Raw genomic sequence first — 26,962 nt, 5'->3', positions numbered from 1 at the left:
CTGCTTTCCAATCTGTTGCAATCTTGCAAGCATTTCCATCATATCATACATGAAAGAAAAGACAAACTGTGTTTTTCTATCCGCTGCATCAATCATGTCTTAGTTATAAAACTTGAGTCCACTTCTGACAACAATGCTTCTAAGACATCTTTGTTTCAGAAACCACTTGTTTTTCCATGTTCAGTGCCAAAACTATTATGAGACAAATTCATTAATGCTAAGTGTCTATTTGTTTGCTGTAGCAACATATTGATTGATTGCCTTCTCTTGGATAGTATTACCGTAAAGTACAAACAATTCACATGCTCCATATTTGATTCTCCTGCCCACATGTAGATGGAGTCTTTGTTTGGCAGTCTTCCAGAGATGCTGGATTTTCAAAAGGTATTTTTAGAGACTCTTGAAGATGGCATTTCCTCCTGCTCTGACTTCAACACGCTTGAAACACCTTCTCAGTTCCGGGTAAATATAAAATCTCAAACTCATTACATATATAAAAGTACCTGTACGTTTTGTTAGTAACCATTTTTCTTTGCTTTCTTTCCATCTCTTCAGCTGAATTGTATTTATTTGCAGGGGGCACTGTTTTGACTTTGGCTCAGTTCACATGTAATGCCAAACCATAGCACTGCATAGACAAGTTTCTATTAGCATGAGCAATGTGTTAGACTCGACTGCTCCCTCTCTTGCTCCCTTGTCACTTGGACGAGGACTTCTTTCAAACTCTCTCAGTTTTGCACTATATGTGTACCAGGAATCTAGGGTTAAAACAAGCAAAGTCTAGTTAAACAAGCCAGCTTCATAAAACTGAAATGGACTTTACAAACTGACTTGAGTTTGTTTTAAAACAGCATCTCTGGTTCATACATAACGGTAAAACAATATTCTTTAAGAACAAAACTGAACTTGACATGTGTTCATGACTGCTCAGGACAGGAGAGGAGAGGAGAGCACAAACCATGGTTTAATGTTACGTGTGAATACGGCCATTGACTGAATTATCTCAGTCAATGGCTCAGTTTGCACATAACACTAAGCCAAACCATGGCTTAGAGTGAACGGGCAATCTTGCAAGTTTCCAGAGAGAAGGTTGCGACCTGCCCCCCCCCCCCCCCGCCTGCCCCCAATATTACATTGGGATAAATTTAAGGGCATATGTGCACATTGCAAACCCAAACTGTTTAAAATTGATTCTGTAGACGTAGGTTCTCTTCTCAAAGATCCTGGGAACTGTAGTTTTATGAGGATGCTTTCTTCTCTTCCTCAGAATAACTTTTGTATAAAGCATTGACTACTAAACTGTTTTCAGACAGCCAAGCATGTAGTGAATACTCTTTTGGGGGGGAGGAATTCATGTAATTTTATGTTAAGAGAAAGGGGAAAGAGTTTTCTTAGTCTTAAGAAGCATGTCTTTATTGTCATACATCCAGAAAAAGTAAAATAAGTTTATGAAATGTTTTCCCAGTTAAATCACTCGCTTTCATGATTTCCATGTCAGAACTTACCTGCATTGCATCAAGGTACAACAAACTCATGGCTGATCTCCTCCTAGTCCCATCCTATAATTGTATTATCTTGATAACTGTCTGGAGGGGGAAATGCTATACTCAAAAGCTGAGCAAATTCTCATCTTAAGAGTCACGGTCACCCTGTTCTCTCTCCAACACAAACATTTTGTTTCATACACATAAATAACATGAAGCATTGATGATGTCTTTGTGCTTTTTTATTGTTGTTATGCATCTTTGTTGTCCTTTTGACGCAAAAAGAAAAGGTATAAGTATTTTCACAAATATGTGAAATTGTTAAAACTTGATGACACCGGCAGTGCCAAAGTAGCAGTCAATAATCTAGCCACTTGGTTCTGAACCAACTGCACTTTCTGAACAGACTTCAAAGACAGCCTCACTTGATGTGCATTGCAGCACCAGGAATGTTCCCAGAGCATGGATCACGCTGGCCAGGCTGTGCATGTAGTCACACCAATGGTGAACACAAACTCTTGTTTTCTGATATTTTCTGTGGGGTGAAAAATATGGCAAATCTGGGAATAAGCTGGGAATAGTTTCTTTTGTACAGTTGCTTACTGTATGCCATGAAAGGAATGCAGTTCATACATTTTCCCCAAGATATTTTGCAAAACAGGAATATATAGAGGGGAAACTCTGCACATTCACAATTCCCCCCCCCCCCCACGTTATGGGTTTTTCTCATATTCTCTCATGTTTTTACAAACAATCTTTCAACAGAAAGATTGGCTCTACCAATCTGGTATCAGGGTCAAATATATCCAAAGCAACTTCTATACTACTTAATTATAATAAGTTATGTACAAGTAATTCAATATAATAAAGACAAAATTCAATAAAAACTATGAAATAATTTAGTTAAAATGCCTGCTGGATTTTTATATTTACACACACACACACACACACACACACACACACTATAAAATACTTAACTAAATTATGATTTCATAGTTTTTATTGAATTTTGTCTATATTAGAAATAGATATAAATGTAGAGAGAGACATATTCATATTCAGTAGGTGCTGGAAATTCAACAGGGAGGGCACTGTCTGGCCACAACTGGGAATGCCACTAAACTAGGCCCATAACACCATGAGCTATTAACACTTCTGCATTTGAGGGCATGACTCTGGAGGTGAATTTCTGGTTTGTTTTTGCAGTGTGACAATCAGAGCACCGGCTTTCCTTAACTAAACCCCTGTTCATGTTAAGACATTTGCAAAAGGTGTTGCTGAGGTCTGCGTTCATCATTTCCAAGGCACAATGTCTTTGAATTGTATGCCATTATTTTAACTGCTGTTATACACTTCCTGAATGCTAATGGAAGGCAGACCACGAATGTTTTGATTAAGGAATGGATCTTCTAACTAAAGAATAATACTAGAGTACCTGCTAAATAAAATTTTTTCTCTTCCTAACTTCTGATTGTGTTGCTTTCAGAAACTGCTGTTCTCCTTGGGAGGTTCTTTCCTGTATTATGCTGACCACTTTAAATTGTACAGTGGGTTCTGTGCAAACCACATAAAAGTCCAGAAAGTTCTTGAAAGAGGTAAAAGTCTTACTGATGCAATATATCCATGCGACAGATTCATAGCACCAAAGTAATTGTTTTTCATGGTGATGGCATAAAGAAAAAAGCTTTTGTTTTAGTTTTTCAGGCTGCCCTCTGATGATGTAGGGACTATATTGCAGTGCTTTTAATAGGGTGTGCTTGCCTCAACATCCCATATATTTTCCATTTGTACTTTCCCTCTTTCTCTACCTAGTTATGGAAATAATATTCTAGTGTAACCTCTGAGGAATATGAGGAATAAGGGTTGTAGCCAACTAAGTAACTGAGCAAGCAGAATGATTCCCACTCCTGCACCAAAACCTCCTCTCCTCCTTCTGTGCCCCCACTCTCTGGGGATGCCCAGGGGCCTAGAGGGAGGGCAAGTTAGTTGGAATGAACTGTGGGTTTGGAAGTTTATATCATTTTCTTTAATATATATATAGCGAGAGAGTATGAACTTGTTCACAAGTACACAGTGAGGCTTTGACAGTTTTTTTTGAGGTTTAGATCATTATATATATATATATATATATATATATATATATATATATATATAACGTGTTAACAAGTACACAGTGAGGCTGTTTAAAATAGTGTTTTTCCTTGAGTAGATGTGGCAGCTTGCCACCTGGAAAGAAAATGCACTGCCACAGCTTCTTGGGAGTAATTTTAGATGGAAGTAGAATCTGTGACATATCCCCTGAAAGGAGGACGATATTCTTTGTGACTGCTGGGAATGTTTGTAAATCTTTAGTAAAGTTGAACACTTCTAGTGCACATTCCAGAAGTAAAATCTTTATCAGATACCACTCATAGCGAAGAGTTAATAAGTGATTGATGTTACGTTCTGCAACATATTCCACCCCCCAAAAAAAAGGCTGATGTAAACATACCCATAGTGAGACAAGCCTTTTAAATAAGCAAAATATATTTTTTAAAAAATATTACTATTTTATATTTATATACTGGTCAACAGAAGTGCCTGGCCCAGTTTTCCAGCAATGGATTTGCTGCTGTTTATTGGGAGGGACAAAGGACTAGGTGATGGGATGTGCTGTGGGCAGACTGGCAGGAGCACCAGCTTGGCTTCCCTGTGCCAATCTCCCTGCCATTTAGCCCCATCCGGTAAGTTGCTCCTGCTGCTGGGAAGCTAGCATTGTAGCTGTGCCCTGCCAGCCACTTCCACCGCCCAGTAGTAAATGCCCTGTGGTCAATTTAATAGCTGTGGAAAACTAAGCTGCACAGCAGTGATTGTAGATTAAGGTGGAGTAACAAAGGATGCATAATATGAGAAAGGATTATCTCTCTGTTGCTTATTGCTACATAGAATATTGATGGCCTTTACCAAGAGGGAGGCAGAGGAGTGTGGCCTATTGTTTGCCAGGTCCTGGAATGAAATGCAGAAGATTGATTGTCCATATGGTTGCTTTTGGGCTGCTAATACGCTCTGGGTTTTTGTTTTGTTTTTCCTTTAGCCAAAACAGATAAAGCCTTTAAGGCCTTTCTGGATGCTCGCAACCCAGCTAAACAGCATTCTTCCACATTGGAGTCCTTTCTCATCAAGCCAGTTCAGAGGGTGCTGAAATACCCGCTGCTCCTGAAGGAGCTAGTATCTCTGACAGACCCTGAAAGCGAGGAGCATTACCATCTCACAGGTACTTCCCAAGGAAATAAACTTTGCTATCTGTGCTTCTGAATACCAGTTGAACAGGAGGGGAGAATGTTCTTGGGCTCGATTCCTGCTTGCTGGTTTCACAGAGGCAACTGTCCAGCCATGGTGAGAACAGGATGCTGGACTTAGATGGACCAATGGCAGGATCTTTTTATGTTCTTAAAAACTGTCCCAGCTGTTTGTATATCATGTATTTAGCATTGAGCTAAGCACACAATAGGGAACCTCATTGCACATTACAGAGTGTAAAGTGGTTTTCCACATGATGAATAGAAATTTTTGGCAAGACACTGGGAGCGGTTTTGCTTATTTGGTTAGCATCAACAGTGCATTTGTTTCTGCACTTCCTAAGATGATGAATTCCTGGGTTTTAAGTGACTCAAGGTTTCAACAGGCCCACTCAGTGTATATCAAATAATGGATTTGCCTTTACAAATTGCAGAAGCACTGAAGGCAATGGAAAAGGTGGCCAGTCACATCAATGAAATGCAGAAGATTTACGAGGATTACGGTGCAGTGTTTGACCAACTAGTTGCAGATCAGAGTGGAACTGAGAAAGAGGTAAGAAGATGGGAGCAGGGTTTTGTGTGTGCAGATAATTCAAATTTTGGCCTTAATCTTTGTCCAACAGTATCATCATCATCAATTTGTATGCCGCCTTTCCATAGTCGTCATACAACAAGACGAGAGTTACCTGAATTACAAACATAACAAACAACATAAACATAAAACACATAAAAAGTACAGATAATTGAAAAATTTCCACATAAGTCATTATAAGTGCCAAAAATCAAGATACAAAAATTAATATCAGTAACAGCAGCAAAATTCCCCTAAAAATCCCCCCAGCCCAAGAGCCTGTTCAGCAAGTGATGCCAATTGCTGTATGTTAGAATGAATAACCCTTCTAATCTACAATGGACATAGGTCACCGAACTTTCCATGGGAGAACTTCTAATGCACTCTACTGTTGCATGGCTGAATCCATTCTCATCACTGGGCAAAACAAGAAAAGACCTGGAACTCACAGTGTTTGGTGAGTGATTTATTCAAACTATGTCAAAACATTATCTAAAATAGTTCATGCAGTGGTTACAGGTATGCCTTGTTTGATATCAGATCTGTTAGCTTTCTATGCTTGCTCCAAGATGGAACTTGGTTGAAATGTATTCCACTACTGAAAATTAGTGATGGGGGCATTATTGTGAATATAGTATAAAATTTAGATCTCAAATTTTTTGTGAAAGTATTTACACATTTTATCACAGTGATAACAGTGCTACAGAGTAGGCCAGTAACATCCCATTATTGCAGAGGATAAGACAGGTGGGAGCAGCAACAAAAGGTTGCAGTGCAGATTGCTCCTGTTGAGGGCCACAGTCAGTTAACCATGCTCTTTCCAGTTTTTCTATTCCCTCCCTCCTTGATATTTCTATTTTTCCTAACAATCTACCAGCATTCTGTGGCCTCTGAGTCTGCTTAGTCATTAGTCTGCTCCATGGGGTTTTTCTGCTCTTTGTCATTTAAGCTACACCTGCTGAAATTCTTCTGTATACCTTTAGAAGATGCAGAGCCCCGTCCTCTTTTGCATCTGACTGCCCTAGGTCTATCCTCCTCCCTACAAGTATATTTGTATGTCTGTATTCCCTGGCCTATCCTGATGCCTCCTCTCTTGTGTATGGTATTGATTTTGCTGCCCATGAATGAGTTTTCTATTAGTATATGATCATGATGTTTCTTAATAGCATTCAGGTAATAGCCGCGGGACTTCCTGTTTTGAGTCAGGGACTTCCAATTTAATGGCTCAGCCTATTAACCACTATGCTGTACCAGCTCTCAAGTAACTTGAATTTTTGATCCTTTTAGCAGAGTGGGAGAGACACCAGATAAAACATTGTGGGGTAGCAGGCTGTAGATGGCTAAGGTCATGGACAAGGATGAGACTGAGTGATGTAGTCTTATCCACTGATTGCCTTGCCTTGACCTTCCCCAGTCACTTAGGGTGGCATCCAATGATTTTTGCATACTTGCCACAACAGAAATCTGCTCATACACCCATACTTCCTGCTTCTCTTCTGTCCCCTCCAGCCCCCTGCGTATCCCCAAAATCTGCTGTAGAGGTTTCCTCTGCCTTTTGAAACTTATTTTTGGAGATAAATTTGCAAGGGGGGTGGGCGGCTGAGGTGAGGAGAGAAAGAAAGAACTACCATTACACATGATGTTGCCTGTTTGCATTAGGTAGCTCTCACCTCAAGTATTTAACTCCTTCCAGCTTATCTTTTTAAGAACATCATTAGAATTAGCAACTAAAGTTCAAAATTTGAGCAGGCTGCTATACATGCTAGTTTCCACATTGGAGCTGCTGAAAAATGCTGCTGCATCATTAAGGCTCGGATGAAGATTGTAACAATTGCAAGGTGCTAACATGAATCAATTAGCCTTGTGCAATTAAGATATAAGACCTACAGCAATCAATCAAATTTCTGTTCATGCCTGTGTCTATAGTTGTGTGAATGATGTGTCTGCATATTATAAATAGCTCTTACTAAAGGATTATATAGTCTTCTTACAGATTGCATCATTATTATTATTATTATTATTATTATTATTATTATTATTAACGCAGGTGGCGCTGTGGGTTAAAGCCTCAGCGCCTAGGGCTTGCCGATCGAAAGGTCGGCGGTTTGAATCCCTGCGGCGGGGTGCGCTCTCGCTGCTCGGTCCCAGCGCCTGCCAACCTAGCAGTTCAAAAGCACCTCCGGGTGCAAGTAGATAAATAGGGACCGCTTACCAGCGGGAAGGTAAACGGCGTTTCCGTGTGCGGCTCTGGCTCGCCAGAGCAGCGATGTCACGCTGGCCACGTGACCCGGAAGTGTCTCCAGACAGCGCTGGCCCCTGGCCTCTTGAGTGAGATGGGCGCACAACCCCAGAGTCTGTCAAGACTGGCCCGTATGGGCAGGGGTACCTTTACCTTTACCTTTATTATTATTAGGTATTTTGACTTTTATTCCCTTTCACTTTAATTTGTGTATCCCATTGTCCCAGAACAAACTTCTGTATGTTTCTTAAACCTAAATGCTTCTTCTGGAACTGTAGTCTTGTTAATAGTAAATTCGAATGATTGCACTCATCTCAGATTAATTTGATCCAGTTTATTGGTAGGAGGAGAGAAAAGTGGATAACGTAGATGGGATTGGGATGCAGCTGTGCTCAGATTCTGTAAAATAAATGAGCTGACAAAAATGTGAATAGATAAATGCTTTAATGTACAGTAGAACATGTTTACAATATTCGGGAATAGGTAAAGTGAAAGACTTCCAGCTACCAGCTATACCAATCAGGCAAAAATCTTGCTTCTCATTAAATGCAACCCAAGATTGTATAAATATAAGCCCCAGGAGTGAAATGCAAGCAATAGCAGATCTAGAGAGGACGACACAAATCCCTGTGCAAATACCTGTAGCAATTTGCTTTGCCAGTTAAGACACACTATTATTAGTGTATGTCATAACTGAATTCAAAAATTAAAATGTAGTACTCATTTTGGAAGTCTAATCAATAAAAGTTGCCTTGTCACTCTCTCTTCTTAGCATTCAAAAGAGCTGTCATCTTAGTATATAAAGAGAACTGCAAACTGAAGAAGAAACTGGTAAGTTTTTCTTAGTCAAAAAATAAGACTACCTAAGATGCATTGTGTATTATTGTTCTGATTTACAATACAAAATGTTTCAAGGTATACGTGCAGAAGATACATGTAATGTTTGATACATTACTTAGATAATTTTTCTAGATAAAGTAGATAAGAAATAGGTGAAAAAATCTAGAATCGCAAGGGACTGTGATCCAGGGGAACCTTCCCATTTTAGGAAGGGGTGGGGGAGATTTTTGTTTGTTTTGCCTTCTTACCCATCACATCCAAATGGGGTGATGTCAAAAAGTCACTCGCTTACATGATCCCTGATCCAAACTCCCCCCTCCCCCAGAAGCATAATTCTGTCTTCTAGGAATGAAGCTTTAATTAATTCTTTAAAAGGCAATGACACATAAACTGATTCAGTATTTTTTATTTACAGGCAACAAATGTCCGTACTATGCATAATCATAATGATTTGGACTTGTTTAAATTTCGTTGGCTGATTCCTTTATCTGCTCTTCAAGTCCGACTGGGCAATACAGCAGGTGACCTTATCTAGAGATAATAATACATTTTTTATTTAACATTTTTATTGTTTTTTGATGTTTGTCACCAATGAATGTGTTCAGTACTTTTATTACTTCAAATCTTAACATATGGAGTAAAGCTAAACAACAGAAGAAAATGGCCACATTGAAACAATGATATGTAAACTATGGTTCATGTTTTCCAAACAAGACAATATATTAAGGCTTCATAGCCCGCTGTTTGGAACTAACAATAGTTTCCTAATTCAGACAAAATAGGAACCTGTAATTAACTGTGGTTTATTCCCTGCTGATGTGACGGCAAAAGTAATGTTGATGCAGGAGGATGGTTTATAACTTGGCCTTAGCTAGAGATTTTGTTGTCGCCATGGTTGATCAAGCAGTGCATCCATCACAACCTTTTAGAATATCGATTGAAGGACACTTGTGAAAGAATTCAGTGTTTATTATAGTTGTCAATAATGTAGTGCCTATTTACATCAGGCAGCGTGTTTAACATGATTTGCCAAGTATCTTGTTATTTACCAATAAAAAACAAATTTCTTCAGTAACTGTGAATCTGAGATTAAGATTTTTTAATTCAGCAGAAGATAAATGACAAAAAGCTATCCTGTGTTGGGTGATGAACTTACTTTGCTGTTAAGCAAACAGTGTGGGTAGAGTCTCTAATGCGATGTTGGATACAGTTAATGACACAACTGCAAATAAGGGGGAAACCTGATTTTTCTTCCCAATAATCCATATCGATAGTGTATACCTGCTGCATACCAGCATACAGAGGGAGAGTGACAGCATCTTTATTTGGTAAAACAGTAGTGGTGGGGGAAAAACATAAATTGCTAGAATATAAAACACAATAGTAATAGGCGAGGGGCACTATGTCTTGAAGGATCTTGAAGCTTTCCCTGTGGTCTCATAAGTCTTTCCATGAAAATTGTTTGGCAACAGGCTTGTAGACATCATGAAATATTTACAATAACATGTATTTCTTTCCACATGCAGGAACAGAAAACAATTGCATTTGGGAATTGATTCATACCAAGTCAGAATTGGAAGGAAGACCTGAAACAACCTTCCAGCTATGTAGCAGGTACAATCGTGGATTCACTTTCCCCTCCAAATAGTCTTTCCTCCTTTCATTCCCACCCTACATAACAGCTTCTATATAATATGCATAATTTGGGCCATTAGATATCCTTTGGAATTAATCACAGCATACATACTTGTTTAACGGCAGCTGTATATACACTTCCCAAGAAACCTCAGGTGAAAGATATTTTATGTTGTTGCTCATGCAGCAAGGCCAATCATCTCCCTATGGATATGCTCTGCCAACTCCGCTCTCAAAAGCTCTAGAACTGAACTGTGTAGGCACAGAACTTTATGCAGATCCCATGAGGAATCGCACATTCATGCTGATTCTCCAGCCTCTTAACTGTTCCATCTGTGAACAATTAAGGTTTCCAAATTGCTCCTTCAAATTACAAAGACAAAGACAAATCATATGTGTTTGTATTATCTGAAACCTAACTACACTTTTCTTGCATTTTGCAGTGATTGTGAAAGCAAGACCAATATAGTCAAAGTGATTCGTTCAATTCTAAGAGAAAACTTAAGGCGTCAAATAAAGTGTGACTCACCATTGGAGAAAACATGTAAAAGCCGCCTAGTTCTGCATAAAAATCGAATTCCTGTTTCAGCAAAATTGGGTAAGAATGTATTTTTTGTCAAAATTTAAACTCATACTAGTTTGTAGTAATACTATCCAAGCATGTTCAAACACTTATCTGTAGTATTGCTGGAGAGGAAACAAAGATTACAGTAACTAAACTTATTCTGTTTGTACTGCACTTTGTTGAAAATTACTAGTTGTGCAACTGTATATTTAGTAGGCGTTATTGCATCATCTTGCAGTTGAAAAGGTAGGAAGAACTAAAATTTTGCAAAGCACAGAAATTGATGTTTTTAAATACCTGTCTGATTCTAAGTTGGTTTGGGGTTGTTTTTTTGCTTTTGAGACATAAATTTAATAGTAAAAAAATGTGTACAAGCGTGGGAGAACATTAATTTTGCTTAAACTAAAAGTCAGTTGTGTTGGATTATAAGGGGGGAGGGGGAGAGCCAGAATCCACCTTAGAACCACCACCTTACTAGGTCAACTGAAATGTCACAAAACAGCATGCAAGCTTTCAAGTGTTCCCGAACATTTAATCAGACTGGATAGTAAACAAAGCAAGAGGATGGGGGGGGGTTAATAATTTGGGTTATTTATTTATTTAATGTTTATATACCACTTAATCATAAAAATATATCACAGTGGTTTACAACAATATAAAACCTTTCTTACGTATCTTTAGGCACCAGGCAAAAACATTTCTCTTCTCCCAGGCCTTTTGCTAATTAAGAAATATATGGCCTTTTAAAACTTCGGGAGGGTATGCTTTTATTTGTTACTACGGTATGTGTTTTTATATTGTAAACTGTCCTGTGATCCTCAGATAAAAGATGGTATAGAAATTGTAATAATACACATCAACTTTGTGATTAACAAAGTAGGATATTCTTCCACACACAAAGTCTGAGCAACCTTCAAAATAGAAGTATTTCCTCTACACTGACTGCTTGAAATTACTTTCTCATAAACTTACTTAGCCTTTGACTGAAGAGCTGAGACTGCCATAGAGGCTTATCCTCAGAGCAGTTGAGGTAAGGTTGAAGCATAGCACAGGAATGAGCGGTTCCTTATCTTCGACATAATGCATAAGCAGAACTTGTTCACTTCAGCAGTCCCTCCAGCTTCATACAAAGATCCTTACTCAGTACTTGAACCTTACAAACTTGTCTTTGTAGGAGTTTTTTTTCGGGGGGCAGGGGGAATAGTGTTAGTCTATTTTATTGACAGGCACTGAACCCTGTTCCTTCCTAGTGCTCTAAGAGGCAGCTTAACGTTGCCATTTTTATACAGTCAGTCCACATGGAATGTGGCTCTGTGGGCTCCTAGATAAATCAGCCAATCTAAGTTCAGAGCTTTTGTTTGTTTGAAGAAGCCACACTTCATAACTTAAAATATCTCCCCTGTGATATAACGAAAGTAGTTTAAAATGTTACTTCATACTGAAACGTAATTGTGAAACTATATAACTCTTATTGTTATGCTTGCCAGAGTTGTTGAGTATAGGAATTTAGCATGTGTTTTTACCCTGGCAGCTTCCTCAAGATCATTAAAGTTAATGAAGAACTCTCCCAGTAATGAATGGAACACTGAAGCAGGCAAAGTAAATGAACTGGATTCTGATGAATGCAGCCTGAGTAGCAGTACTCCAAGTAGCAGTTGCCATACCACCAATAGCATCCTGGAATCTAAAAATTTGTCCCCCGTGAAACATCTCCAAAACTCTGCATCAGATTTTTCAAACAGTCCTGTCAAAGAATCTGACATTTTAAGTGATGACGAGGATGACTACCAGCAGATTCTAAAGAAAGGCAGTCCCACAAGAGACATAGAAATCCAGTTCCAGCGGCTGAAGATTTCTGAGAATCCTAGTGATGATACAGAGGATAAGTATTCTTCTGAGAGTGAGTATGGAGAAGGGCGGAGGGTGGGTGATCACCCTAAACTAGTCAGGGCACACTTTTGCCCTATTAAACGGAAAGTGAACAGCACAAGACGTGACAAAGGAACATTACTGGCAATGCAAGAACGGCACCAGTCTCTTGATAGCCATCCAGACGCTGCAAGTTTTGACCTGAACTCTATTTTAGAAAGAGAATTTAGTGTACAAAGTTTAACTTCAGTGGTTAATGAGGACTGCTTTTATGAAACAGTAGACAGGCATGGAAAGTCCTAGCTGCCTGATTCCAGCATCACCACATACAGATTTACATACTTTAAAAAGGGTGATTATTGTAACTTGAGAAACTATTCAGTTTAATGCACTACTGTGTTTTCCACAGAAGTAGTTGTAAAGGCTTAAGTTATTTTAATTTATTGTGGAACAGAAATTTAGATTGAGCTGTTTACGATTCAGGGCAGTGTAATCTCATTTAAATAAAATTAAGAGATGTTTTTAAATTTTTGAAAAGGGAATGAACTCTTGTCAATACCTATGTTCTTTTGAGAAAGTTCAAGCAACTTTAATTCGGGGCATTTAAAGCTAAAAATATTTTTAAATTCATCTTAGAAAAATTAAAGTCCTGCACTAAGTTGCACTAAGATGTTTATACTTGATTTTTATATATATGTAAATATAAAAAGCCTGTACTGTAATCTTATTGTATTTTTCATTTTTCTCTACAAGCTTGTACAGTAAAATGCTAAATGCAATTGGTGTGCTTTGTTTTTTATACTGTTCTCTCTTCAATTAATTTCACATACCTTAGTTCAAAAAGACTTAACATTCCAACTTAGAATGTATTTCATTCCACTCGACAGAAACACACATCGCGGCTGGTTACTTTTCTAGAATGAGCTAGATCACGTCATCCTTAGTCTTGCAAAATCTGCTCCTCTTCCGCTTTCGCTTCTCTGTCAATTCATCCCTATAGTTATATGCAAAAAGTTTTGGGTCTTCATCACACATTTTTCTATAGACATCACAAAGGCTTTTAAAATGAAACATGGAAAGTTGAGTCGGGCGCAGAATTGGATCAACATCTGCCAGCTTGAGTAGCTGTTCTGCTTTTTCTAAACGTTCAGCTTCTGGAAATAAGACCCTGAAAGAAAATAGTAGAGATAATCCAAGTGAGTTTGTTAAACGGGGTCCCTTCCTTTATTCAGGTTTTTTAACCATCAGAAACAGTGACCCACTTCAATAAAATTACCTTACTTGATCCATGCTAAGAATAGTTGCCTGCACTAGGTGCAGTTACCCCACATTGTTGGTCTACCACACCCCAATGGAACCATCTTATGCTGCTCAATCTTTTCTCTATCTCCTGTACTCTGCCCCCTCACTCAGTGGTTGGCTTTCCTTATCCAATTTTTTGCCTTCTCTGCACATCACGTAGAAATTTTACTTTCTCTTCCCAAACACTGCCATTCTCTATGGAAAGCTTTAGTTCAAAAATGAAAAGCCACAGAGCTCAAGCTTGCACTGACATCCTAACCATAAACCAAAGATGTCTTTATTTTGTCTTACAAGTCAACATGGAAACAGCAGCACTAAAGTATCACAAGTTTAGTTTTCAGCAAGCAGCAAATCAGCTCACTTTAAAAGTCAGGCCACACACTGTTAAAATTTCTACCATACTGAAAATCCCCCCTCCCAGTTCCTTAAGGAGGGGTGCTGCCACAAAGAAAGCCTCACTCTTTATCCCAATCAAGTTTCAGATAATAAACAGGCACCAAGGCCTCATCTGCTGATTGTAGGGCATAGAGGTGCAGTGACAAGATGGGGTTGTGTCCTGGCATTTAAAGCAAGGTTGGGGAGCCAGTGGCAATCCATATATTCTTGCACTCCAATGCTCATCATCCCTAGCCAATCCAAATTGCAGCCCAGCAGCAGGTTCCATACGCTTGCATTAAAAGGAGTGGCTTGCATGCTCTGATTGCTGTAAACCTTTTCATCACAGCTATGGCCACTACTTGTCAGCGAGCTTAACTGTTTGGTGCTCATTTTTGCTTGCTGTACTATGGTCTGGATTGTGAAGCAGATGCTAGTTAGTAGAAAGGAACTAGGCCCGGATAATTTTTCTCTCTCTTTGTAGGCCTATAGAGTAGCATGGGCAGTGTGTGTGTGTGTGTGTGTGTGTGTGTGTGTGTGTGTGTCACTGTTTATTCTTAGAGACATATCTGAAGACACTCATTTACTTTGTTTCATGTTCCCTTACCCAATAATAAAATTTATTATGTTTATTTACCGTATTTAAAAGGTAAACACACACATATTTTACCCTCAAAATAATTGAGATTTATATCCACTTGTGATCCACTGGTCATGAAAAGCTCACTGATTCAGTGGGGAAGCCATGATCACACACCCGACACCTGACGTAACATGGGATGACAAGCAGGGTCTGTAATGGTGGGACTTCAAAGGAATGATCAGCAGCTTAAGATGAACTCCCGACTGGGTGCATACCTTGCTCCAGCAAAGGAACAACCAGCCTTCAATGGAAACTGGAGGTTTAAGGAGCAGCATGGAAGGGAGAAGGCCTCCTTCAGTAAAGCGAGAAGTTAATACCAAAGGACTCTCAAACAGCCCAGCATTGTGCTTTGAATTTCCCACAATCAGGGCTGCAAAGCACAACATCACTTGACCTCACTAGGACATCAAGTGGTTGATAGGTGGGTGGCCCCAGCTGCATGTTACATTTGGCCCACTTATGGCTGGGGAGATAAGGATCTGGCCCAGGAGGAGAAAATGGTTCCCAACTCCTCCTATAGAAAATACAAGATGCAAGAGCTCTTTCTGAGGAATTTGGTCTATGCTGGCTATTTCTCTCACACACCATGCTGACTGCTATCACCAGCTAAAGATTGCCATGTGTGAAATTACTTTGCATAGCCACTGTATTAAGAATACCATTCTGAAGATGTTTTAAATTGTATGTAGGGAAAAGATCTCTTACCGTACACTTTGATGACAATATTTCCTTCTGAACTGAAACACAGTTCGGACAACTTTCTCCACCAGCTTAAATGGCTGTTCTATTTTTGGTTGCACCAACGGGGTAAAATGAACAACAGTCACATCCACCTGTGAACAGAAATAAAAACAATGGATCTAAGAAAGTATATGAGCCTAATGAAAAGTTACAGTACAAATAATAAACATTTGAAAAAGTTGTTAGCCCAATTAAACTGCCAAATAACAAAACAAAATGGTTATCATTCTGAAAAATTCAAGCCAGGTGCCCACCCTAGTTCCTGTAGCAGGATGCAAATTATGATGTCAGGTAATTAAAAAGACACAATTAAGAGTTGCTGCTGAATGTACAGAATATCCTGTTGGCTATTTTGATTCCTTCTATAAGGGCTCTACACTGCAGTTTGGATTCAAAGTCCTGTAAAGAAAAACCTGGAATAATTGCATTTACCTTGAACAAATCTACCCCAAATTCACATCAACATAGAAACTAGTAATTGCCAAAGTCATCCTCCTACTACAATAGTCATGGATGATGGGAGCTGCATTCCAGCAACTTCTGCAGAGTATCACCTTGGCTACCCCTGTCCTATTTTCATATATGGTGACAGTTCATGGATAGGCATTCTTAGGAAACTCACACTGGTCCCCTTTCACAGGTAAAGCAAAATGTTTATGAGCACTTTTGCCCCTCAAACTACACTTTGTGAAGGAGCCTTGTAAGATCAGTCCTGAAAGACAATACAGTTTCTGTGTGTGTCTTTGGAAGATTCTATGGTACCAAAACAAAGTTTTTGACTCGGAACCAAAACAAACAATGACTTGTGTGAATAATTGTGTAATCAATAGCAGGATATGTCTTGCAATGCAGTACCACAAATGATTCATTGGTTATGTTGCAGTAGGTGAAACCCTATGAATAAGGGCAATATAGGAGGATAGCAGTTAAAAATTCTACTGGCTTTTAAAATGAGCATGTGCAAAAATATTGCATGAGAAGAACAACTCTGGACTTGGAGGTTCTTGTCCCCACACAGCCCTCTTCCACTAGGTCAGAAACAGTCATTCCATGAGCAAAGGACTTCCCACTTGCAGAAGTGGAATCCCATATAAATAAATATTTTGGATAATATCATACAGGTTAGGTTCAAACTGAAACTAAGATATACAGAAATAAAGTACATTAGAATGTTTTCTTTCCATGGAAATACAAAGCAATTCTCATTACTTCATTATAGGCTTGGGCTCTTAGAATACTAGGAAAGCTGCTTTGTTACTATGGGAACGGTTATAGAAAATGCTGTTCCCTTCTGATTGGATGCTTTGAAATTACTAACATTATATCCTATTTCTTCGTTGTGCATACTAGCAGGCTGAATTTCAAAATCTAACAAGGTACACACAAGCATATTTTAAAACTGCTGATAATCATACCACCTTCACCTTATTTTGCAAATGTTTTTTGTAAAACATAAAATTACAGCTAAGACAAAATACTAGCTCATCTCACTGAGGGGGACCTACACCCCAGCCCCCAAACAATTCTGTCACTTCTGTTGCCAAAGCTCGTTTTGTTTTGCAAACACAAGCCTGGATTTTGTCCAGGGTGAAATCTACATACATATAAAAAGTGTTCTGGAAATGCATTTTTGAAAAAGCGTTTGTAAAAATACAGTGAATTTTCCATAAGGCTCATCATCACCATTTAGTGTCACACTGTATATTGCACTTAAAACACACTTAAAACATTTTATTTGCAGCTGTATAGCTAAGTCCCAGTACATTAAGAAAAAGGACTTCTGGATAAACAGATTGCCTTTTTGAATCCTTTTCTCAAACAACATGCAGCTATATACAGCGATAATGTAATAAAGAATGTAATAAATAAACATCTTAAAACTATATTATGTTAACTCCCTAGTTTTGCTCCTCCAACTTTACCATCCTTAGCTGCTGCCTCCGAGTGTCCTGCTCTTTTAAACTCCAGCCAGTCTACCTTGTTGCCCCTTCTATTGGAATTGTTTGCCCAAACAGAAACATCTACATTTATTTATTGGTTTTTTATTTTAAGTAAATGCACAATGCAAACTCGTAAAATGGCACCACCAATCTATATTATTCAGTCTACATTCTTTCCCACCTTTCAAGCAAAACTGAAGCCTGCATTTTCGTCAAGGATAAGGATAAGTATATGCATACAGGTATGTTTCGTTACCCTTGCTTCCCCCATATGTCTCTTGCCATTTAGAAAGTTTTATATTACAGTATAGACTTTTCAGAGCAGATACCTGCTTCATTTGTTATGGAAAATTCTGTAAATGCCATACAAGGTCAGTGCTAAAACTATATGGCCTAGGCCCAGTGTACCTGAAGGAGCGTCTCCACCCCATTGTTCAGCCCGGACACTGAGGTCCAGCGCCGAGGGCCTTCTGGTGGTTCCCTCATTGCAAGAAGTGAGGTTAAAGGGAACCAGGCAGAGGGCCTTCTCGGTAGTGATGCCTGCCCTGTGGAACACCCTCCCACCAGATATCAAAGGAGAAACAACTACCAGACTTTTAGGAGACATCTGAAGAGAGCCCTGTTTAGGGAAGCTTTTAATATATGAAGGACTATTGTATTTTAATATTTTGTTGGAAGCCACCCAGAGTGGCTGGGGAAACCTAGCCAGATGGGCGGGGTCTAAATAAATAATAATAATAATAATAATAATTTAAATAGGGCAGTTAAAAAAACTACCACACTAGCCTTTAGCTACAAGAACTCCTCTGAGCTCCTTTAGAAGAAAAGTGGGGTATAAATGTAGTAATAAAACTAAACGAAAGTTGGAGATTTCTGTCAACTTAGCCCTCTCCTAGGCTAAGCAGCGTCACCATGACAGAAAAAAAACTATGGAAAAAGAATACACAATGTCTTGTAGGCGCATTTTACCTGAGCCTGAGAAAGAACATGTACCTACCATTTGCTCAGGATTAGTTCCCATGGATTTCACTGATATTTACTTGCTATTAAGCATGGCTAGAAATGCAGCTTAAACTAGTCTACAATTCACTATCTATATAAACCAGGATTGCTCATTAAATAAATGCAATAAAACCCATTTATACAACAATCTGTCTGCTCTTGAAGCTTAAGTACTTATTGCAAGTTCACAAAATGAGTAAGGAAAAACAGCCAATGGAGTGCAGTGCTGCATGCTGTTCTGGGGGTTCTCCTAACCTTCTCAAGCAGATTGGGGGGGTGGGGGTGGTGGACTTGCATTGCACTAGTGGGATTCATTGCACTGATTTCCACTACCACAACAACTCTGTTGAATCTCCCACCTGCAGAGTTTCAAAAACTGCTGGCCCATCATGGCCCTGGATACGTCTACCTAACTACCTGACCAGGGGAATAAAAAGAGAAATAATTATGATTTACCATTCCATCCCCTTGCTGCTTTACAGACATCCCTTTATTTGCAGAAAGGATGGAGCGTCTGTGGCCCTCCAGCTTTGGTGGACCCCAACTTCCATTAGCATAGCCAATGGTCAGGGATGGTGGGAGTTGTAGTCCAGCAGCATCTTGTGGGTCAGTTTCCCCAATTTAAAGGAATACTAGTCTAGCAACTTCATAAATGAGTTACAACCACATGTACTTTTGCTGTGCATTTCCACTGTCAGCCATGGGGTCCACTGAGTAAGCCATCCATTTCAATGCTTTAAACAAATTTAATGCCATTAAGTCAAATACATGTGCAGCCCAATGCTATGAATGTTTACTCAGGTGTAAGTCACACCGAGTTCAATTAGACTTACGCCCAATGAAGTGTTTTAATAGAATTGTAGTCCTCTCCAGACATGAAAAGCTTCCAAGTGTTTTCAAAGCGCATGAGACCACAGAAACAAACCCCTATCCTTATACTGGGCTGGAGAAAGGAAGGGGTTTATCCTGTTGCTACAATAAACTTCACTCCCAAGCAGCTTCACTCCCAAAGCTCAATCAGAGACCCTGTCGCAGCCCAGGGTCAACCATTACTAAGCCCAGACACAATCACCAGAGGCTGCAGAAATCAAATGTGAAACTACATTACTGTGGTATGGATCTGCCTTAAAAACTCAACATTAAAACTGTTCGGAGAGGAAAACGTAGAACTCCATTTACTTCCAAGACTAACGAAGCAAGGGATAAAATTATGTAGCTGTCAACTATCACATACTACAAACCACTGCCTTTTCCTTTTCTACACACTGCGAAGAGTCAGACAACAATAGGGAGAACTCATATTTATCTTGCTGCACAATCAGCAGGTTTCCCTTCCCACTTTCTTTGCTTTTTAGTCTCCCTCTTGCTGACTTGTCAGGATCTCCTCAACAGTGCTCTGTATTTAATCACAAAGCCTCATCAGCATTACTACTTTATTTTGCCTTCTGGTCTTTAGGGAAAGGTGACTAATTACAGAAAGAACTAGAGAAGGCTACAAGCTACTAGTAGCAGGTATGTAAAACTCAGCCGTATACCTTTGTCACTTTAAATATATTTCTGCACCATAATTAACAGCAGGAATTATAAACTTATTGTGGAGGATTTGGGGTAGTGGTGGCTGTTTGCAATGTAAATTCTGATTTGCAGGTGCAGTAAAGGTCACTCTGAAGTTTCATTTCCTTATAATTAAAGCAGCTTTTAAAATATAGGGTCTACATTTCTCCTGATTTCTAAACTACTGTCAAATATTCATCATAGGATCTAGAAATCATTGTATTTTTAGAATTAAGGGTTTACATGTGTTTCTTCCATGATAGCTTTGCATGTGCTCCTTCAACAAAGTACCCCCCCCTTCAGTGCAGATTCATTAAACAAAGTAGTTCTTTATTCTCCAGTAGATGGTACTAAGACAGGGAATGGGCAGGACTGCTGTGGTCATAGCATCAGAGAGCTATTTTTGTTTAATAAAAAAAGCCCAATGCATTTTTTAATGAAGAGAGATCTTTACATTCAAGAGAAGTTGTTTCTACGACCTATACTACTGAGAAAGCATCCTGAATCTCCCATTTAGCAGTAAGTACTGAACTTCATTAGACTCTGTACATTACAGTTTATGGTGTTTAAAAATGTTCTAACCAAACATTGCAGTTTAATGTGCGTGTAATTTAGTCTGCTTCTAGCAGTTATTGGGATAAGCTACCATTCCTATTGTCATCATGCTTGTTTTAATTTTTAAAGCTTCTGAAATGCAAAATCTGAAGCAAAGATAAACAGTAAAAGAATGACGGGTAGACAGTGCCACGCAGGGATGGCTCCATTTCCCACCCTCGCAGCCTATGAAATGGATGTGGAGTAAACAGCGGCACCTGCTCTGTGGCAGATCCATGGGTTGGTTGGTAGCCTGCTGGTCCCACAGAAATATAGACCTAGTTAACAAGTCAATCTCTTTTGCTGAGCCAAGCAGCTCTTTAAAGATGCAGCAAACTTTCAAGCTATATAAAACTATATTGTGGAAAATTGAGGCTATGAGAGGGTAGAAAGGCTCTTACATAACTGTTTTAGGTTGGACTGTTTTAGAAGCAGATATATCTGTAAGCTGCCTTGCGTCCTAGTCTAAGAGAAAGGCAGCATAGAAATAAATGAATAATAATAATAATAATAATAATAATAATATAACAGGACAGCTCTCCTGACCAACTTCTCTTACTGATACCAACTTCTCTTACTAATTTTTCTTACTGAGAAATTAATAAAGCAAAATTTCCTGAAGTTGTCAGAACCAATCAAGATTTTCTGCCATGGCAGCAGTTCCATAAACTGATCACTAACTGGGTGTCACACTTTTCAAAGACTACCAGAAGGGCAGGAAAGAATGTGTATCTCTGCATTGGTGGCAAATGGGGCAGATAACTAAATACAGTTTCTCTGCTGAAAGGGGGAGAGAGGGCAAGGAAACAGAAAATTGTTCTGAGTAGCCCAGGTGATATTTAGAACTTTGGTCCATGACACAATCAAAAGATGCCAAGAGAACTTCACATCTGCCAGAAATTTCTTTTAATGTACCTTTTGAAAAAAGAAGTTAAATTTTGGATCACAGGGGACAGACAGTGACTCCCTTCTCTACACAAGTTGCAGTATAATGTGTGTGGTAGGTAGTGAAAAGGGTACTTTGGCTCATACAACAGAAGAGATGGCAATTAGGGTTTGTGGGGAACTGAGGAAGATTTGTTTAGAAAGCTTATTAAAGTGCTTCTTTAGCTATAAAATCATTATCCAGAAAATAAAATACCTATTAAAGGACAGACAACATCAATTATATAAAATATATGTATAAAACTAATTTAGTTTCTTTCTCTGGCCCAAGTAAAAGTTAAAATCAGCAGATGTCAGTCATAACAGATGTCATACAAATCCCCCCCCCCTAAAAAAAACCAAGGTGGGCAGGCCATTGTTCTAAGCTTGTTCTAACCATAGGTGCACGCAATGCAGTATTTACAGAAAAGGTCAAAAGTTATTTTTTCTTAAACCACTCTATTCTTCAAAATATCTACCTAAGCAGGTAAAAAAAAAGGCTGTTTTCATGTTTTTAAGATGTTGGCAGCACATTTTAGATTCCAAGTCTTGTTATATACATGAGAAATGTACAAGCTGAAGAATCCATTAATTACTGGATTCTGAATATGCTCAGGCTTGTATGTCAATTACATGCTGCTTTTAACAAGAGATGTTAGCTCATCTACCATTCAGTATAAGCCCAGCATTTCAAATTCAAATATATGTATTTTTAAAAAAACCTAATCACACCAAGTCCTACTATTGCTTCTATCATACAGGTTGGTTCCAAAGAGTACACACATATGCACTGAGTTAGACTACTGGCCCATGTGGGCCAGCATTATTGTTGCACTAGGTAGCAGCACCCTGCCCCCGAATACACTTTGTGCACTTTTCCACTGAAGCCAAATGGTTTAAGAGGTACTGAACTCATGTCCATTTCAATGTGGCAAGAGATGGGATGTTTGCAGGCGCAGAGGACCTAAATGTAACACCTAGAGCAAAAATGTATTGGAATTCCCCAAGCCTTTCTGCTTAGACCTTCAAGTGGTTAACTGGTAAAGTCCTACCAAAATTAATGGACCTGCAATTTTATCCACCCTGTTACTAAGTGATACCACCCAACTTAAGTCACTGGCACTATTTAAAAGCTATGAATGCCAGTAAGTGGTCTTATGAACAGCAAAATTAATTAGATGAGCTTGCATTCAATACTTTAGGATTAATAGTATAAAACTAATGACCTTTCTCTATAGTTAGAATGCTCAAACCTCCTCTCCTTCTAAATCCAATTCATTTGAATTGAAATTAAAAGTAATTATAACATTATTATTCTATAATTTTAATTATCATGGCTCTTTGTCCAACAAAATATATGAAACCTAGAGCTATATAAGAGTTTTCCATGTACCAGGCATCATTTAGACTGCAAGGAAATGATCCAGCTAATGTTAAGCACATTTAAGTGTCACTGATTTCAGCGGCAGCGTTGATTTCAGAGTTAACATGCAGCTGACCTTGCCGTTTAAAACCAACAAAATTTAAATGTACTTAAACGTAGCTGAATCATTCTTTCAGTCTTTAGCAATAGCTTTATTTACTCTTAGTTATTGTGCTATATCAGAGGTGGTTAGTTTGTATCAAGGGATAGGGTAAATTTAAGTTTCTAGTCCAGGGGTTGGCAATGTGCAGCCCACAAAGACAGTTTTACCGGCCCACGAGCTGCCCAACTGAGCCATCTGCTCAGGAAGTCCCCCGCGTGCTGTGCTAAATCAGCGCAGTACGGCGCCGGAAATGGCATCTGCGGGCATGCAGATACCAGAAATCGCTTCTGTGCATGTCCAGACACTGAAAAACGCTTCTGCGCAGGCATGATTTTCGGCATCTGGGCATGCACAGAAGCGATTTCTGGCACCGCGGACCTGCGCAGACGTGATTTCCGGCATTGCACTGCGCCAGTCCAGCCCATGGACGATCTCTGTGGGAGTGATCTGGCCCATGGCCGGTAAACCTTGCCAACCCCTGCTCTAGTCCTTAGGAATTTCAAGTTCTATATGGCCAACACAGAAATTTGAGCTTTGCTCTTCAGAAAATAGTAAGGAAACAGATTTTTTGTAAAACAACAACTTGGGACCAGTTTACCTGAAAGATTGCCTCAATTCATATATGTCTACTCAAACACTTTGATATGAAGAACTGGCACTGTTACAGGGGCCACATAATACCTATTCTGCATTTGTAAGAAACCAATCTTTTAGTGCTGCAGCACCCACGCTTTGGAACCCCCTGCCTATTGACATCAGACAGGGGCCTTTACTGTGCTCTTTTTGATGCCTGCTAGAATCATTTTCGTTTAGATAAGCCTACTCAGATGGGTAGAAAAAACGTTGATGTGTGCTTTAACCTGTTTTTAGTTTACCACTGATTTAATTTAAAAAATAATTGTTTTAACTGCTTTTATTGATCATTTTATTCTTTTTGTAAACTGCTGAGGTTTTTTTTTTTAAAAAATGAAACAGTGTACAAATTTTATGAGATACGTATATACATAAAAGAGTACTTGCTGAACCATTAAAAACCATGTAAATGGGGAAAAGATTATACTGACCTAAATTTCCAAGGATTAAAATTTCCTATGGAAACAGGGAAGAAAGTATATACTTACAAGCCATTGCTTTAGTTAACTGTAGATTTGAATAGATACCTTCTTCTACTTTTGTGCCACAGAAGCGAGATGGTCACTGAGGGCAAGAATAGCTCAATTTTGTATTTCTGTGTTTTTTGGCATTTACATGATCCTAGTCTTGTGCCTTCAGTGTTTCAATTTGAGTTTTATTGAAGTGGCAGAATATTGAAGGGTAGTTCCTTGTGCTCAGTCGCTCACACACTGTTCATTTATAATCATTTCTGTTCAAGTACCCTGTGTACAGCTGCTCTGTGCTTTTGTAGCCCTCTCATCTGCTGCAGGGTTACGTTCAGTCATTCATTCAGATAGCAGTGATTTTAAATGCAAGTGTTCTAGTTTGCTCATTTCTCTTTCCTTTGCCCCTGCCATTTCCCCCCTTCCTCCCCCTTCTATCACATGCGGACAGCTATAGCCGTGGCTAGGGAGCCATCAGGCATACAAAGGTTTACAACAGGAGAGGAACAGGCAGACAAAAGGTGACAGCACATCTCATCATGGCATCAGCAGCTCTACAGTTCTTTGCTTTCATTCTAGCCTTGTTTGGCGTTTTCGGTGCAATTACAGCCACCTTGTTGCCCAACTGGAAGGTGAACGCAGACGTAGGTTCAAACATCATCACAGCCATAATTCAGATGCAAGGACTCTGGATGGACTGCACATGGTACAGCACCGGGATGTTTAGCTGCACGTTGAAATATTCAGTCCTCTCCCTCCCTGTTTACATCCAGGCAGCACGGACCACCATGGTGTTGTCTTGCATCCTCTCCACTTTTGGAATCTGCATCGCCACGGTGGGGATGAAGTGCACTCGGCTGGGAGGAGACCAGGACACCAAAAGCCACACTACATTTGCAGGAGGAGTCTTCTTCATCCTTGCAGGTATATTCGGCTTGATACCAACAGCCTGGTACACGAGAGAAATCATTTCAAATTTTCTGGACCCAACAGTCCCAGAAAGCAGTAAGCATGAACCAGGAGGAGCAGTTTACATTGGATTCATTTCAGCAGGACTTCTGCTCACTGCAGGTGCCATCTTTGGCACTTCCTGTTTTACAAAGCAGCAAAGAACATGGATTTATCCCAACAAAACACAGCAACAGTTCCCAGCTGCCCAGCAAGAGAACAACACAGGCTACAACCTGAAGGATTATGTGTAAATACAGTTGTCTGTCTGTCACTCAAGGCTCCTGCTCAGTTGTGTGTGGGGGGGGTAGTGTTTATTGTAGTTCTGGGTTTTTTAAAATATCGAAGAAAGTTTTTTGTTCTTGATGCAAGTGTCATAATTACACTCTGGTATGGTACGGGGGGGGGGGATTTAAATCACTGCAACAACCATTAATTTATGTTGATATTGCTTTGCAACTGAATTGTATTAGGGGGGAAAAAAAAAGAACGGTAAAAATGCGTACTGTACATGTTGTTGTTTTTTTAGCATGTGAAAGTTAGATATCTGTAATGTGGCTTACTTAATTTCAACACAACTCTAATTTTAATTAGAATACCCGCCAAACCTACTCTGCCTTTATGTGAAACCCTATGTATTGTTTTTAAAATTGTAGCTTTCATTGTCAATACCCAACTACCATGGTAACTAAATTTCTTCATTTAAAAACAAACAAAGCCTCGTGTATTTCCATATCAGAGGCTGAAGACACTGCTTCAGTTGTTGCCAAAGCTGCCCCCTCATCTCCTGACCACCTGCAGCAGATTCCATTTTTATGTTTTTTTAAAAAATGTCTACTTAGCAGTCTGCAGCTAATTGAAGAGTTAGACACAGCTCAGGACTAAGAAATGGGTGTATCAGCAGCAGCCTCTGTAACTAAAAGAAACTTAAACCCTCCAATTTCATGCTCCACTTTAAAAATATTTTTTGTCTTCTCCTTGACTTCTGTATGTTATACCCAAGTCACTGCATGATTTAACTAACCAAAATGCATCTGTTCCCAATCTGTTCAGGGCTTCAGTGTGATTTTAACCTGTACATCATTTGGTTTCTTTAAATCCTTTATTTTATGCAAACTATTTACTATTGGATCAGAGTTACTGGCAATCTGCCACACAAAGAGTTCTTGCAGGTGATAGCAACTCAGTTTGCAATTACTTTGTCAGCATGATTCACTTGGTTAATTTGCCTTGATTCTCATAACCTTCTTTTTAACATGCTGAAATGATTATTAGTCACTGTGGGGAACCCCTCATTTCTATTCAGGAGGCGAGGCAGAGTTTGAATCCTTTGGTACATAAGGGAAGGAATAGAAAAGAGACGTTTGGGCCATAACTTGGGACACATGTAAATTTGCATACACACAGATAGGTAAAGGTAAAGGTACCCCTGCCCGTATGGGCCAGTCTTGACAGACTCTGGGGTTGTGCGCCCATCTCACTTAAGAGGCCAGGGGCCAGCGCTGTCCGGAGACACTTCCAGGTCACGTGGCCAGCGTGACATCGCTGCTCTGGCGAGCCAGAGCCGCACACAGAAACGCCGTTTACCTTCCCGCTGGTAAGCGGTCCCTATTTATCTACTTGCACCCGGAGGTGCTTTCGAACTGCTAGGTTGGCAGGCGCTGGGACCGAGCAGCGGGAGCGCACCCCGCCGCAGGGATTCGAACCGCCGACCTTTCGATCGGCAAGTCCTAGGCGCTGAGGCTTTAACCCACAGCGCCACCTGCGTCCCCTATACACACAGATATTCTAGTGCAAATATATATAATGAGTTTACATTTCACTAAAGAATATGG

At 39.5% G+C, this 26,962-nt stretch overlaps 3 protein-coding genes across 7 annotated transcripts in view; 2 read left to right on the top strand and 1 right to left on the bottom strand.

The window, feature by feature from the left end:
- TIAM2 (TIAM Rac1 associated GEF 2) overlaps positions 1-13,183 on the top strand; it is a 104,340-nt gene extending 91,157 nt beyond the window's left edge. For all 4 annotated transcript variants that reach the window (XM_079971485.1, XM_079971483.1, XM_079971484.1 and 1 more), the window contains 10 exons: positions 337-462; positions 2,971-3,079; positions 4,558-4,737; positions 5,197-5,315; positions 5,682-5,790; positions 8,345-8,403; positions 8,828-8,933; positions 9,939-10,026; positions 10,491-10,645; positions 12,144-13,183. In XM_079971485.1, coding sequence (XP_079827611.1) covers positions 337-462; positions 2,971-3,079; positions 4,558-4,737; positions 5,197-5,315; positions 5,682-5,790; positions 8,345-8,403; positions 8,828-8,933; positions 9,939-10,026; positions 10,491-10,645; positions 12,144-12,784 — 1,692 coding nt within the window. In that variant the 3' untranslated portion in view covers positions 12,785-13,183. The remainder of the gene's footprint in view (positions 1-336; positions 463-2,970; positions 3,080-4,557; positions 4,738-5,196; positions 5,316-5,681; positions 5,791-8,344; positions 8,404-8,827; positions 8,934-9,938; positions 10,027-10,490; positions 10,646-12,143) is intronic.
- A 7-nt stretch (positions 13,184-13,190) lies between these two features.
- The window catches only part of TFB1M (transcription factor B1, mitochondrial), a 31,607-nt gene continuing 17,835 nt past the window's right edge, over positions 13,191-26,962 (bottom strand). Inside the window, exons 7-9 of one of the 2 annotated variants that reach the window (XM_079971568.1) lie at positions 15,507-15,634; positions 13,367-13,649; positions 13,191-13,326 (exon numbers count right to left, since the gene is read on the bottom strand). In XM_079971568.1, the coding sequence (XP_079827694.1) occupies positions 13,406-13,649; positions 15,507-15,634 (372 nt within the window). In that variant the 3' untranslated portion in view covers positions 13,191-13,326; positions 13,367-13,405. Of the gene's footprint in view, positions 13,650-15,506; positions 15,635-26,962 lie in introns of both variants that reach the window. The other variant, XM_079971569.1, reaches the window with a different exon arrangement.
- Positions 19,960-25,600, top strand: CLDN20 (claudin 20). The gene is made up of 3 exons (XM_079971571.1): positions 19,960-19,989; positions 20,481-20,557; positions 24,631-25,600. Exon 3 carries the CDS (start codon positions 24,719-24,721, stop codon positions 25,379-25,381), a length of 663 nt encoding a protein of 220 aa, XP_079827697.1. The 5' UTR covers positions 19,960-19,989; positions 20,481-20,557; positions 24,631-24,718; the 3' UTR covers positions 25,382-25,600.

Source organism: Podarcis cretensis (genome assembly GCF_951804945.1).
Source record: "Podarcis cretensis genome assembly, chromosome: 3".
Lineage (NCBI taxonomy): Eukaryota > Metazoa > Chordata > Lepidosauria > Squamata > Lacertidae > Podarcis > Podarcis cretensis.
The sequence above is the reverse complement of the archived record's forward strand: the minus strand, read 5'-3'. Positions and strand labels throughout refer to the sequence as shown.